Here is a 16,425-nt window from a genome sequence, read left to right on the forward strand (position 1 = left end):
TTTTTACAAAAAGTAACATAAAAAACATTAACTCGTGAAACAGTAACGCCCCTCCCCTCGCATTCTCTCAAGACGGCGCTTATTTTGTGTGGTCTTGACATTAATTTAGGTGCTTCTTTCATAAATGTTGTTAACTAAACAAGCCTACTCCAAAACAACCGGTATTCACCCGGAAACAGGAAATGGAAGTTGACTGTACTGAGCACGTATGGAGCAAAGCGCATGTTCAGAACTGCTTCACGTAATGCGCATTTACGTCGAAAGTCGTCGAAAGTCATCAACATCATGAGCCATGTCAAAGGAAATTCAGTTACACCAGGGGTGCATTGATCGCGAGGGAGTGTGACGGCTTTAAAAAAAAAAACAAAATAAAACAGACTATCATCCACCTCGTTGCCTGATTCAGGTGTGGCCAATAAGTCGAGCGCATGCACATAGTCGCGTTCTAGCAAGCCGGCCTCCTATTTACAGCAGTCCCGTGGTGTGTAACAACAATACGTCACGATTGGCGACAGGAATGTTTTTTTTACATTTATCACTAGCTTGTTGCCACTCACGCTGATTATGTTGAACTAAACTTTCAGCAATTTCAAAACATTGCAGGTATAGACCATTGGAGTTTATTCCTTGACAGGCCAGTGCATTTAACTTCAGATAGTTTGTCAGATCAAGAATTTTTATTGATGAAAATTTTTAAATATCGTTTTATATCATGTTCTACTAATATCAGTTTAAATTGTAAATGATTATTTCTGAGTTTTAAATTTAAGTTTTCTATTTATGTATTTATTTTATTTTTAATTTACAGTTATATTAATCCAGTAAGTTATTTTAAGGCCATCCCTAATCATACCCGCAACTTTATCTGTGAGCATGACTGACCAAACCCGTGCATTTTTCAAATCTGTGTGTGTGTGTGTGTGTGTGTGTGTGTGTGTGTGTTGTGTGTGTGTGTGTGTGTGTGTGTGTGTTTTTGTCTTTGCTGCATTGTGGGGACCAACGCCTGACAACACAGTCACACCGTGGGGACCAAAAAGCTGGTCTCCACAATAACCCTTCATTCAGTGATAAAACGACTACAGAGATGCTCTGTCAAATGTTCAGGGGTACCCCCACATTGCATGAAAACCGACATTTTTGTTTACTCAGTGCTGCCACTTTTGGCAGGAAGTGGTACTGCAGACTCACACAGTTACACACAGGTGGCTGAATTTTCAAGGGAGTCCCCACAATGCACGAAAACTGACATTTCAGTGTGTGCCCTCAGTGCTACCATCTTTGAGAGAAATGGTACTGCAGCCACAAACATCGTATGTATGAAAGGTTAGCGCCATAAAAGGTCACTGCCATTATGGCTGTTTTTAAGCATAATTCTCAATATCTCATGAACACATTGAGCTAGAGGCCTGAAAATTGATATTATATATTGACACATCATGCGCTATGAGTGTTCCGAATTTCAAACGTGTGTGAAGTATGAAGGTCAACACCAGTTGGCCCACTTTTTAAGCGTAATTCTCAATATCTCATGATTGCATTAAGCTAGAGGCCTGAAAATTGAGATTGTGCATCAACACATCATGCGCAATAAGTGTTCCGAATTGAGAACGCGTGATCTTCCCAAGTACAAAGGTCAATGCCACTAGGTCGTTTTTTTTCCAGCCTAATTCTCAATATCTGATGAACGCATTGAGCTAGAGGCCTGAAAATGGAGATTGTATATTGGCACATCATGCGCGATGAGTGTTCCGAATTGCGAACGTGTGTGACCTTCCCAAGTATGAAGGTCAACGCCACAAGGCCCACTTTTTAAGCGTAATTCTCAATATCTGATGAACGCATTGAGCTAGAGGCCTGAAAATGGAGGTTGTGCATCGACACATCATGCACGATACGTGTTCTGAATTGTGAATGCGTGTGACCTTCCCAAGTATGAAGGTCAATGCCACTAGGTTGGTTTTTTTTCAGCCTAATTCTCAATATCTGGGGCAGTAGGGACACTACAGCGGACTTGTTTGTTTCTAATCGTTTTACCTGCGGAAAGCTAGCTTGTTGTTCCTTTGTGTTAGCCAAAATGCCGGCTTGTTGGACTGCTGGATATTGCTCGAACACTCGAACACCCTTCATAACTTTCCAAGAGACGCGGTTCGTTGTCAAAAATGGATTGCTGGCTCATACCCACTGTCTGCGTGTCTGTCTTCGCTGTGTCCGCTGGTCGCGGCTTTGCCACAGTGTCCGCTGGTCGCGGCTTTGCCACCACGTCCGCTGATCATGGCTTTGGCCAGGCCGCTTTACGGTGTTGTCGTCACACGCGGCTTTGTGCGCCATTGCCGGCAGCGTTTTTCATAGCCGCCGCTGTCTCCGCCGTTGTTCATAGCTGCCGCTGTCCGTGATGAACAACAACGCCGATGGCGGCAGCGATAAACAATGCTGCCGACAATGGCGCACTCAGCCGTGAGGAACGACAATGCTGTAAAGCGGCCCGCCTCAGTACCACAATGAGCCACCCCAGCTCGGCACCATGATGAGTCACCCCAGCTTGGTGCCGCGATGAGCCACCTCGGTGCCACCCTGGCTGAAGCAGTGATCGGCTCGTTGCACCCGGGACGCGGCGTTGTCATCGCTCGCAGCTGAGTACGTTACATACTGTCATACTGTCGGGGAGTCTGTTGTTAATTAGAAGTGATCCACATATCATCATTGTTTCGAGTCATATCACCTAAATATGGCTCGAACCAATAGGGTAATATTGCCACGGACACTTCATTCAATTGTGAGATGTTCTTTTCTTTGAAAAGAGCTTCCATGTCTGAAGGGCCGTGTCCCACAGTAGAGGCCACAGCGTGTTTTCAATGGTGAATATCTGGTGTGACGTCATGGGCAGGAGATGCAGCCAATATGGTGACCACTTGGATGTCGAATGAAACTTTCGCAACTTTGCTGTCCCTCATATTTATTTTTTCATATGGACATTGAAATGAATAATGGTATATGTATTTTTCATTTCAATATCTGCTTTAGAATGTTTATAGGGATGACACTTGACCTTTAAAACAACAGCATTTCTTTTTTAACTTTCTCCATTTATATCAAAAGTAAACATAAGCAGCATGTCGAGCTTGTCTTTGCTCTACGTTGCCCAGACTGCGTTGCTCACTAACGCAGCGGTGGGGGACACAGTCATTATAAAACACATTGATTGGCTGTATAAGTACTGTAACATTTGTAATTATGGGTGTATGTCTTTAAAAGCTGGGGGGTGTAAGGTAAAATAGGTAAAAGAGTGTGGCGGAGCAGAGAGGTTGTTGTTAGAGAAAGAAGAGGGAGTTCCATGTGCTGGCTAAAAGAAACCAGTGGCTTCTTCTTTTCAGTTTCTTACCATACATATGTGAATTGTGCCATTGGATGTAACAACCAGTCATCCCTCACTCATTGAATCACATTGCAAAATTACACAAAGTGAGTAGCTGTATGTCATACTTTCAATTTGCATTGGATTATTATTTTTTTGTGCGCAATACAGAATATCTGCGAAGAGACTGCATCAGCGGTGCACAATTCGTGTATCCGCGCAGCGCGCCTAAGCCACGCCTACTTTGATACTGTTGTTAAGCCCCCCAAGCTATCAATCAAAATGGCTGACGCAGTGCAGCCGAAGCATGCAAGGTTTTCCAAATGGGAACGCCATCTAAGGTTTCTGTAATGTGTTGGCCAGTTGGTGTGTGTTGGTGTGCTCCATTGGTTTGATTAAAACTACAAAGGCGCAAACTCCAGAACTCATGTGCCATGTGAGCAAACCTACACGTCTCTGCCACAGCAGTGGAATAAAACCAGAGGGCCCAAAATCAATCCAGTGCGGATGAGTGAAGTAGTGTAGCTCGACCAACAGAAAGGAGGAAAAGAAAACTGATACTTTGTCAGACTGATATGAGCTACAGATTAAAATAATAAAAAAAATATTGAATAATGGTGAAAATAATGGGATGTTCTTTGTCAATTTGTAGTGCCAGCGCCTTGTCACATTCCAGGAAATGTTCATCATCATTGTATTTTATAGCTGTTACACTGACTAATTGAATAACTTAGCTTGGAACAGACGGCTTTGTGCTTCAATACGTGCAGCTGGTCGTGAGGTCGCCCACAAGCCTTAATCCACTGTTTGCATTTATCTAATTTATGCTTTGGGGTGGGAAAGCGCACCAGATATCCTCCCAATAATCTCTATGTGTAGTGCTCGTCTCCATTACACATTTCCCAGCCAGATTGAAGCATCATATTTCTAAATCGAATATAAGCAGGACTATCCAGCCACACTTCAGTGCCTTAAAGTAACCACATGCTCTCTTTGTTTGTGGGTAAAAGATCCCAGCTGTGGACAGCATAGGCGGCGTTCAGAAAATAACGCTCACTGATTGGTCAAAAGGGAGCTGTCAATCATTCTCACAGATGCGAATTTGAATTGCAACTTGACAAAACAAAAAAGTCATCATGACCTTGCGGACTACAACATTATCAACAAGATCAAGGCACCCATACTCAAACATGAAACAGTTTTCTCCTCAAAGTCACAAAGTTCACAATGTGATGAATCATGGAAACACTAGAGCTCTGACTAGTAACATATCTTGAATGGAGATGAAACTCAGAATGAAGACTGGGGACATAAGGGAGACCAGTGACTTGTATGGCAGACTGATGGTCCTGAACAGGTCCAGTAGAGACAAGGAGGCCACTACGAACCACAAATTCCTTCAACAACAAGAGCCCCATTTGGCCCAGATGACTGGGATTAATGCCAGAATCCCACAACTCACCAGGTCTGGAGAAATCATATATAATCAAACTCCACAGCAGAAACTTCATAGAAAGCTCACCAACCACAAGATGAAATGTATACCATACCAGAAGCTCCAAATCACAACATAGATCTGGTAGGTGGAATTGGTCTTTGGAGAGGTGGCTGTAGAGTTTCTTATTCAATCGAATACTAGCGGACGAGAAGATGCCAGAAGAATGGAGGAAAAGTATGCGAGTTCCCATTTTTAAGAACAAAGGCGATGTCCACTTTCAGAACCGCGTGGTGACGGTGGTCAATTTTGGACTGGAGGGTGTTGTCTGCCACATGGATGATGTTCTGGTGTGGGGCCGGACGCAGAAAGAACATGACGCCCGCCGACGTGCAACACTGGAGAAGATACAGCGGGCGGGCATCACTCTAAACGTCGACAAGTGCGACCTATGGAAGACGGAGGTGACCCTTCTGGGCCATGTGGTTTCCGCCAATGGCATAAATCCTAATCTATGTAAGACTGAAACCATCATGAAAATGAAGGAGCCGACAACTGTAACTAAAATGTGGAGTTTTTTTTTTTAATGCTGAACCAACCTAGAAGGTTCGTACTGCAACTGGCTGAGAGAGACAAGCCTCTGCAGGATTTTCTCTAAAAAAAAAAAAAGAACTGTAGGGGGAGGGTAATTGACCGGGTGCGCGCCTTTCAAGACTTGAAGGAGGCACTGACGTCTACACCGGTGCTGGCCATGTATGATCCCACCAGAGAGTCCAAGGTCTTAGCAGACGTGTCATCGAACGGACTGGGAGGAGTACGGCTCCAAAAATGAGATGGGGGATAGAGGCCAGTAGCCTACATGTGTCGGGCTGTCACACCTACAGAGCAGAGAAACACGCAAGTGGAGAAAGAAGCTCTGGGACTGACCTGGACTTGTGAAATTTCCACAACTTCCTCATAGGGAAACATTTCCAGTTGGAGCAAGACCACCAACCCCTCCTGAGTCTCCTGGGGACACAGCCATTGAATGCTCTACCTCCTCAGATGCAATGCTTCAGGATGCGAGTCATGCCATGGAAGTGCCTGTGGACAGCTGACACACTGTCATGAGCTCCTGTACAGAGGGACGAAATGCCTACAGACAAGGAACTGTTTGAAGATACCAACATCTACATGGACATGTTGATGGAGAACCTGCCGGCAAGTGTTGACTACCTGGAAGAGCTGAGGGAGGACTACAGGAGGGACTGTGTGTGTGCATGTGTAATGTAGGTGTGCGCGGAAGGCTGGCCCGTCAACAGGCCCAAAGAACAAGGACTCAAGCTGTATTGGGCAGAGCAGGCGTTCTTCACAGTCCAGAATGGTGTCTTCCTGAAGGGACAGAGACTTGTCATTTCCTCAGCGATGAGAATGAATATCCTTGCAAAATTACACAAAGGTTACAAAGGTGTGTCCTGAAATGCAGACAGAGGGCACAACAGTCAGAGTGGTGGCCCGGGCTGAGCCAGCAGCTGAATGAGTTGGTTCTTAACCGCCGAACATGCTGCAAGTAAAGGCAGAACCACAGAGAGCCAATGATGCAATCACCATACTCAGGCTGACCAGGGGAGAAGATGGGAGTGGATTTGTTTGTGCTCGGGAGGAAGACCTACCTGCTGGTTGCGGACTACTGTCAAGGTATGTGGAGATAGCTCTACTGAAATCCACAAGCGCAAATGACGTGATCCACCACCATAAGTAAATCTGCGCACGTCACAGGATACCAGACCTTCTCGTCTCGGATGCGGAGACCACAGTTTTTAAGAGCGGCTTTCTCAGAGTTTACAAATTGTCACCAGCAGCACAAGATAGCCACAAGGCAATGCAGAGGCTGAACTTCCGGTTCTCTTGAAGAAAGCAGACGACCCCTATCTGTAAACACAAGAATCATTCTTGGGGAAAAAAACATCCCCTGGAATCCTGGAAATGAAAAAATATATATCTTCTTCTTCTTCTTTTCCTTTCGGCTTGTCCCGTTAGGGGTCGCCACAGCGTGTCATCTTTTGCCATCTTAGCCTATCTCCTGCATCTTCCTCTCTAACCCCAACTGCCCTCATGTCTTCCCTCACCACATCCATAAACCTTCTCTTTGGTCTTCCTCTCGCTCTTTTGCCTGGGAGCTCCATCCTCAGCATCCTTCTACCAATATACTCACTCTCTCGCCTCTGAACATGTCCAAACCATCGAAGTCTGCTCTCTCGAATCTTGTCTCCAAAACATCCAGCTTTGGCTGTCCCTCTAATGAGCTCATTTCTAATCCTGTCCAACCTGCTCACTCCGAGCGAGAACCTCAACATCTTCATTTCTGCCACCTCCAGTTCAGCTTCCTGTTGTTTCTTCAGTGCCACCGTCTCTAATCCGTACATCATGGCCGGCCTCACCACTGTTTTGTAAACTTTGCCCTTTATCCTAGTAGACACTCTTCTGTCACATAACACACCAGACACCTTTCGCCAGCTGTTCGAACCTGCTTGGACCCGTTTCTTCACTTCCTGACCACACTCTCCATTGCTCTGTATTGTTGACCCCAAGTATTTGAAGTCCTCCACCCTCGCTATCTCTTCTCCCTGTAGCCTCACTCTTCCCCCTCCACTTTTCTCATTCATGCACATATATTCTGTTTTACTTCGGCTAATCTTCATTCCTCTCCTTTCCAGTGCATGTCTCAATCTTTCTAATTGTTCCTCTGCATGCTCCCTGCTTTCACTGCATATCACAATATCATCTGCGAATATCATGGTCCAAGGGGATTCCAGTCTAACCTCATCTGTCAGCCTATCCATTACCACTGCAAACAGGAAGGGGCTCAGAGCTGATCCCTGATGCAGTCCCACCTCCACCTTAAATTCCTCTGTCACACCTAAGGCACACCTCACCATTGTTCTGCTGCCATCATACATGTCCTGTACTATTTTAACATACTTCTCTGCCACACCAGACTTACGCATGCAGTACCACAGTTCCTCTCTTGGTACTCTATCTTAGGCTTTCTCAAGATCCACAAAGACACAATGTAGCTCCTTCTGACCTTCTCTGTACTTTTGCACGAGCATCCTCAAGGCAAATAATGCATCTGTGGTACTCTTTCTAGGCATGAAACCATACTGTTGCTCGCAGATACTTCTGTCCTGTGTCTAGCCTCCACTACTCTTTCCCATAACTTCATTGTGTGGCTCATCAACTTTATTCCTCTATAGTTCCCACAGCTCTGAACATCCCCTTTGTTCTTAAAAATGGGAACTAGAACACTTTTCCTCCATTCTTCAGGCATCTTTTTGCCCGCTAGTATTCTGTTGAATAAGTTGGTCAAAAACTCCACAGCCATCTCTCCAAATTGCTTCCATACCTCTACCAGTATGTCATCAGGACCAACTGCCTTTCCATTTTTCATCCTTTGTAGTGCCTTTCTGACTTCCCCCTTAGTAATCATTTCCACTTCCTGGTCCTTCACTCTTGCCTCTTCTATTCTTCCTCTAATTTTGTTGTTCATCAACTTCTCAAAGTATGCTTTCCATCTATTTAGCACACTACCGACACCAGTCAACACATTTCCATCTCTATCCTTAATCACCCTAACCTTCTGCACATCCTTCCCATCTCTATCCCTCTGTCTGGCCAACCTGTAGAGATCCTTTTCTCCTTCTTTCGTGTCCAACCTGGTGTACATGTCTTCATATGCCTCTTGTTTAGCCTTTGCCACCTCTACCTTTGCCCTACGTCCCATCTTGATGTACTCCTTTCGCCTCTCCTCAGTCCTCTCAGTATCCCACTTCTTCTTCGCTAATCTCTTTCCTTGTATGACTCCATGTATTTTGGGGTTCCACCACCAAGTCTCCTTTTCCCCTTTCCTACCAGATGACACACCAAGTACTCTCCTGCCTGTCTCTCTGATCACCTTGGCTGTCGTCGTCCAGTCTTCCGGGAGCTTCGATTGTCCATCGAGAGACTGTCTCACCTCTTTCCGGAAGGCCGCACAACATTCTTCCTTTCTCAGCTTCCACCACATGGTTCTCTGCTCTACCTTTGTCTTCTTAATCTTCCTATCCACCACCAGAATCATCCTATATACTACCATCCTATGCTGTCGAGTTACACTCTCCCCTACCACTACTTTACAGTCAGTAACCTCCTTCAGATTACATCGTCTGCACAAAATATAATCTACCTGCGTGGTTCTACCTCCGCTCTTGTAGGTCACTATATGTTCCTCCCTCTTCTGGAAACAAGTGTTCACTACAGCCATCTCCATCCTTTTTGCAAAATCCACCACCATCTGCCCTTCAAAGTTCCTTTCCTGGATGCCGTACTTACCCATCACTTCTTCATCGCCCCTGTTTCCTTTACCAATATGTCCATTACAATCTGCACCAATCACAACTCTCTCGCTGTCTGGGATGCTTGCACCAATCACAACTCTCTCGCTGTCTGGGATGCTCAGAACTACTTCATCTAGTTCCTTCCAGAATTTCTCTTTCAACTCTAGGTCACATCCTACCTGTGGTGCATAGCCGCTAACCACATTATACATAACACCCTCAATTTCAAATTTTAGTCTCATCACTCGATCTGATACTCTTTTCACCTCCAAGACATTCTTAGCCAACTCTTCCTTTAAAATAACCCCTACTCCATTTCTCTTCCCATCTACTCCGTGGTAGAATAATTTAAACCCTGCTCCCAAACTTCTAGCCTTACTACCTTTCCACCTGCTCTCTTGGATGCACAGAATATCAACCTTTCTCCTAATCATCATGTCAACCAACTCCCGAGCTTTTCCTGTCATAGTCCCAACATTCAAAGTCCCTACTCTCAGTTGTAGGCTCTGTGCATTCCTCTTTTTCTTCCGACGCTGGATCCGGTTTCCTCCTTTGTCTTCGACCCACAGTAGCTGAATTTCCACCGACGCCCTGCAGGTTAGCAGTGCCGGGGGCATGCGTTGTTAACCCGAGCCACGACCGAGCCGGTATGGGATTCTTTAGATGAACGCTCATATTTGTTTGGCACAGTTTTTACGCCGGATGCCCTTCCTGACGCAACCCTCTGCATTTATCCGGGCTTGGGACCGGCCTACAGATTGCACTGGTTTGTGCCCCCATAGGGCTGCATTAATGAAAAAATATATATAATGAATGAAAAAAATATACTGTATATGGGGAAAAAAATTTCATTTTACTTATGGCGGGTATTTTTTGCAACATAAACCCCCGCGTTAAATGAAGGAACACTTTGTGTTTTGTATACAGATAAGATTCTGCTCATAATCTTCTTTCACTCATGGTGTGTGCTTGAGTAAAGCCATATGTTGGTCAACTGTTAACTTTTAAAATCAGAATGACAACAGAAAATACGCAAATGAACCTGATTAAAGTTCCATACGCTTCACATTTCGGCCTGAAAACTTGGGTTGACACAATCAGGATTTTGGGGTCTGATCAGGAAGTTTAAAAAAACTATCACTGATCTGATCACAAGATGGGCCAAATCTCTGGGTACATGACTTGTTCATTACTTGAGGATCAAAAATTGTATTCTGTAGCATTTTAGACATGAAACATCATTGACTTCTAAGTGTCATTCCACGATATAAGGCTGACAAGTTTTGGCCAAATCAACATTATAACTTTAAACAACAACTTTCTGTCGGCTTGGGTGCCAACTTCCTGTAACAGTCACTGTGATTTGACGGGTGCGTACGTGCTCGCGTGGCATCGCACTCTCAAATCTGCACAGTCGAGCATGAAAAATCACGCGTGTAAAATTTGTTACGAATAGAAATGCATAGATATTGAAAGATTTCGCTTATTTTGTGAAGTCTTGACCAATGTTCTCTCTAAGCTGAGCCCTCTTATTTAACCATCGGCTGTCTTTTTTTTTTTTTTAGACAGAACGAGCTGCTGCTCAGCCTACTTCTACTTCCTAGTTTATCTGACACCGCCCCCTCCGCTCTTAAAGGGGTACACTCATAATTACAAACAGAACACACACCCGCAACTTTATATCTGCGGGCATGACTGGTGTACTACACCTTTAGCTTCATATCTGGGGCATGACTGACCACACCTGTACATTTTTCAAATGTGACTGCTGTAATGTACTGTACTTTTTTTCAATTAAATTACTTTAATAAATACTGTTGATGTCATGTTCAGTAACCTTTTCACTGTCCTGGGTATATGGACTGTCTTCCAGAGATTTCTCTTGTTTGGACTTTTTTGTGTGTTTTTCAACGCTGTGTCACTGGAATGTTGTATGCTCCTCTTTGTGTGAATTCTTCAGGTTGTTGATCAAATTTGTCTTTGAAGCATTTAGATGTTCCTCATGAGGCACTGCACTAGTCCAAAGACTAAAAATAACTTTCTATTCTTTGAGATGCCAGAAAATAGTTCCACACTGGCACACACAAGCACGTTTTTTCACCGACAAGGTTGAAAACATTTTTATTGGCCATCAGAAAGTTATAGTACTATGCCAAAAAACACAGAATAAGGCTAAAAATAAACTTGCTGTTGGATTGACACGTGACGCGGAGTAAATATTTTGTGCAAATCTAATCAGATGCAGATCAGGATCAGCAAATTATGACATGATAGCCGATCGGTCGATCAGCGTACTGTGCTAACTATCAGCCGATACCAACCAGTGTGGTCAAAAGATAACATACAAGTTGACACAAATGGGTTTGAATGGCTACTAAAAGTAACCACCCACACCTGTGATCTGTCTGCTTGCAATCAGTGTCTGTGTCAAGGTTCAGTGAGGTTCTGGGCTCCTCACAGACAGAGTTGGAGTGACATCTCTTTATTCTGAGTCATGGAGAATTAAAAGAATTGTCAAAAGATTTGTGGGAAAACGTAATTGAACTGTATAAAACAAGAATGCGATAAAGAATCAGCTTTATTGGCCAAGTGTGTAAAAACACAAGGAATTTTTCTCTGGCAGTTGGTGCTGATATTTATAAATGTTTGTAAATTCTTTTGAATGCTATAAGTTATTGAAATTATGATAAGTTTGCAATTATTTAAAGTGTGTATACATTTTTTGGCACACCCAGTATATTGGCTCCTTCTATTCTTTGGTATTTTTTTTCTGCCATCGTTTTGTTGATTTGATTTGAAAAATGCTGTTGTTTTGTCATTATGTTCTGTCCTTCAGGCAGTCTAGTGGATGACATGAGTGACAGTGAGACAGAGGACTCCGTTGAAATAAGAATTGATGAGTGGCTCACTTTCCAGACAAGCAGTGAGGTATAGAATAATTTGTCAATATTTCAGTATTCATAATCAGAATGTACTAAATAGTCAAACTCATATCTTAACCATATTGGATTTTGACGTGACATGAGACAATCGCTCCCATTTTTTTTTCCAGGGGCAAAGTGATATTTACAGTATTTTTTTTCCATTTTTGTTACAGCCTTATTCTAAATGAATAAATGAAATTAATTTAAAAAATAGTCTACACACAGTACTACTTAATTATATTTTTTGAGTTTTATGATTTAAAACTCTTCAATAAATGGTTGAATTAAATAATGAATAAAAGTATTCACAGGCTTTGCTATGTAGCTCTGAATTAAAATCAAGTACATCCGATTTCAAATTATTATCCTTGAGGTGTGTCTACAGCTTAATTTGAGTTCACCTGTAGTAAATCCAGTCGATTGAACGTCACACACAAATCACATCTATCTACGTAAGAACCATTGGTTGACAATGCATGTTAGAGTACAGACAAAGCAAGAAGTCAAAGGAATTGTATGCAAAACTCTGGGACAGGATTATTTTGATGCACTGATCTGAGAAATGTATTTAAAAATATCTTCTGATTGAAGGTCCCGATGAGCTATTATCTGTAAATTAAATAAGTTTGGAATCACCAGAAGTGTTCCTAGTTCTGGCTGCCCAACTAAATTGAGCGATTGGCTTTTTGGATGCATTGTAAATATGTCCATATCTGTCCAAAAAGCTACAGGGTGTACAGATAACGCATCTTTTTCATCCTGATATAACTGGAATAAAGATAGTGAATAAAATGAAACCAGTGGTAAGTAGCTGAGAAGCTGAGTCAACACAGTTCATCACACAAGTTGTGACTTGTTTTGCTCTGTCAGGGTCTATGCAGTCGTATTACAACCAAAATTATTTTACAATAATACAAGTACTCTGGAATGAACAACCAGTGTTTTTCCATATGATCCTGTATATATGGAAGATTGATTAGTATTTCACCTAGGAACATTTTATCCAATTTACTCTATTTTTTTTGTATTTTTTGTGATTTGGTAATTTTTAGTTCTTGTTTCAATCTTAAATGCTTAATTTTCATCAGTACTTGCAGACTGTGTTATGATTTTGGAATTTGCTTTCAGTCAGCAAAATTGGTGTTGGACCTGGAGAATAAGTGGCATAATCTGTTCAACAAGAGAATGTGTTGTCCAGCCGATCCATGGTCTCAAGAAGATGAAATGACCATTCAAACCATTGTTTCTGTAAGTCATCCTCCCCACTCCTTAAAAAAATACATTTGTTTATACTTTATAGCAATATGAAAACTTACATAAATAGTCTTCCCTCATTTGGGGAGGTTACGTTACCAATCCCCTCGTGAATCCCGAAAACCTGCCTATTATGATATGTACCTTATTCTCGCGACCATCAGGCGAACTTAAAAGTCTTGAATTTTCTCAAATGGACGGGACGACCTATAATACGGCGCACATAATCCAAGTCCAAATCCACCAAGTTCCAAAATCTGAAAATATTTTTTGTCATTATTTCAGTAAATTACAACCAAACGTTGGTAACATAGCATTCATACAAAATAGCACATGTGTTAGCATGCATGTATACTACCACATGGTGGAGCTCTTGTAGCAGTGAGGAACAATTGCTTTTTTACATATGAAAGCAGAAGAAGCTTATATGCCTCCACACAATGACTTGTGTAGGTCAGATCATGAGTCAACATGTTGACACTCCTGGTGTCATGTCAAAACTAAAATTATCACACCACAGCAAACAATGCGGGAATGTAAGCTTCTTCTGCTTCCATAAGCAAAATTGCAATTGTTCCTTTCAGCCTCATGAGCACCACCTTACGGTAGATTTCATGCATGCTGAAACAGTTACTTGCATTCATGCTAACAATGAAACCAGTGTGTTCGTTTATATTTCATTGGAGTAATCACATCACAACATTTACAGATTTCGGAACTTAGTGTGCAAACAAGACATGCATGACAACATAAACTTTTAGACTTTCAACTGCAACTTGTTTTTCTTTCAGCTTGTCCCGTTAGGGGTCGCTACAGTGTGTCATCTTTTTCCATCTAAGCCTATCACATGCATCCTCCTCTCTAACACCCACTGTCCTCATGTATTCTTTCAACTGCACCTTATGGTTTGGAAAATACAGGTAATAAAGGGGAAAAAAAGTGCAAAATCTGTTAGTATGGGGACCGCAAACGATGAACCACCAATGGGTAAGGGCATACTAGATTGTGTACACTTGCAACACGAGGCTATTTCAGATCAACTGCGCTAATTTCCATTTATGTTACATACAAATATAACCCAAGGGAATCTTTAATGCTGTATTTAAATGATTTTGAACCCTATCCCTTTTATGAAGGGGGAAAAATAATACCCCCTAAACTTAAGTGCTTGGTGTATCCTTGGGAGCATCAACTGAAATCAAGCATTTTCTAACTGGCAATTAGTCTTTCACATCTCTGCAGAAATATTTTGTCCCACTCAATCTCGTAGAATTGTTTTATTTCAGCAAAAAAAAAATCAAGTATGAACACCCTTTTCAAGGTCTTGCCCTTGCATTTCGATTGGACTCAAGTTTAGACTTTGATAAAGCAAATATATTTAAACAGCGCATTTCATAAACAAGAGAACTAACTCAATGAGATTTACATGATTAAAAGCATTTGAATAAAAAGAAATAAAAAAATTAAAACGGGGAAAAAAGATGCAAATGACAACAAAAAATAGATATAAAAATGAAGAATAAAAGTACAATTAAAAACAGTGTACAGTGCATGAAATATTAAAAAGTGAAAATACTCTAAAAAGCATTAGGAAAAGTTTCAACTTGGATTTAAAAACATTCACACTTGGGGCTGATGTCACCTCTGTTTGATATTCTATTTGGAGGGTCCAGTCAGAAGAACATTACAGAAGTACTACTTGAGATAAAAACATGGATGGCCTTTTCCTGGTCTGCATTACATAGACAAGCCTTCACTCTAGATATGTTCGTCAGATGGGAAAAAGGCAGTTTTTTTCGATTGATTTGATGACTGTTAAAAGTCAGGTCAGAATCTATAAGAACACCAAGGTTTCAGACTTATTTCTTTTTTATGGCTAATCCAGGTATTCTCTAACAGCTATTGTCATTTCTTTATTGCCAAAAACAATTGTCTGTTTTGTTGTAGTTTAGTTTCAGAAACGTTTGGCTCATCCAGTTATTTGTTTGCTTTAGACAGTGACACAACACCTCAATTTAACTGTTGTCATCTGTAGACACTGCTAAATATAACTGTGTTATCTGAATGCCTATAATAGTAAGAAATTTGACCCGAGTTTAGCATTTACAGGCTGAACCTTGAGGGACCCCATAGGTCATTGCCATTTGTTGAGATTGAGCATTTCCAATGGTTACAAAGTAACTCCTTTCCTCCAGGTAGGACCAGAACCATTTAAGGACCAGTCCGTATAGTCATACCCACGTTTCCAACCTGTTGAGCAGGCTGTTATAATCTACAGTATCATAAGCCCGCACTAAGATGGAACAAGACCAAAATTGACTCTTTTCCTGAGGCAGTATTCAACCTGATTTCATTTAGCAAAATCATAAGAGCAGATTCTGTACTGTTATTTCAGTGCGTACGCACATAAACAGGAGTTCGATATGCTTACATGGCTTAATGAGAGCCGCAGGAAAGGAAGTAAAGAGCCACATGCAGCGTGAGAGCTGCGCGTTTGCCACCCCTGCTAAAATGGAATTGTCCAGTGCTCTGTTTTTGAGAAGAGGCTAAACAGCAGCTATTTCTAGAACTTGAGGAAACTTGGGAGACTGAAGTGAGCAATTGATTTGCTGCTAATCGGCGAGCACTCAGATGGTCAGATGGTATTGAGTCAAGACAGCTCATTAATGGTTTCAACTGCTGAACTGTTTTCTCTACAGTTTTTTGGTCAACTATCATATTTTGACAAGGTAATAGTTTTCTCTGGGTGCGTTCAGATGTAAAATAATTTTATCATTTTGCAGATTTGTGGTGACATTTGATTTGATGGATTGTATTTTTTCACTAAAATAACGGGCAAACTCATTGCATTTATCAGCTGCTTCGAGGGGGGGTTGTAAGCTTGTCTACCACAGCAAACAGTGTAAGTATTGTTGAGTGAGTGTTTCTGTCTAGCCCTGTCTAACGCTTGGTTAAAATTACAAAGACGCTGTCTGTAGATGTCATGGTCAATTTGGAGTGAGGTTTTTCTCCACTTACGTTCTGTGTTTCCTTCACTTTGCTTGAGAACTCTTGACCATCTATGTGTTCCTCCACGGTGTCCTAGGTGGCCTGAGGATGGTCTTA

At 42.1% G+C, this 16,425-nt stretch overlaps 1 protein-coding gene across 7 annotated transcripts in view; it reads left to right on the plus strand.

Annotated features, from left to right (window-relative positions):
• ythdc2 (YTH domain containing 2) overlaps window positions 1–16,425 on the plus strand; it is a 120,725-nt gene that overhangs the window by 72,229 nt on the left and 32,071 nt on the right. For all 7 annotated transcript variants that reach the window (XR_009798997.1, XM_061847669.1, XM_061847671.1 and 4 more), the window contains 2 exons: window positions 11,979–12,070; window positions 13,195–13,314. Coding sequence is in view for 6 of the 7 variants with exons in the window: in XM_061847669.1 (XP_061703653.1) it covers window positions 11,979–12,070; window positions 13,195–13,314 (212 nt within the window). In the remaining variant the exon portion in view is untranslated. The remainder of the gene's footprint in view (window positions 1–11,978; window positions 12,071–13,194; window positions 13,315–16,425) is intronic.

Source organism: Syngnathoides biaculeatus, chromosome 17 (assembly GCF_019802595.1).
Source record: "Syngnathoides biaculeatus isolate LvHL_M chromosome 17, ASM1980259v1, whole genome shotgun sequence".
Taxonomy (NCBI): domain Eukaryota; kingdom Metazoa; phylum Chordata; class Actinopteri; order Syngnathiformes; family Syngnathidae; genus Syngnathoides; species Syngnathoides biaculeatus.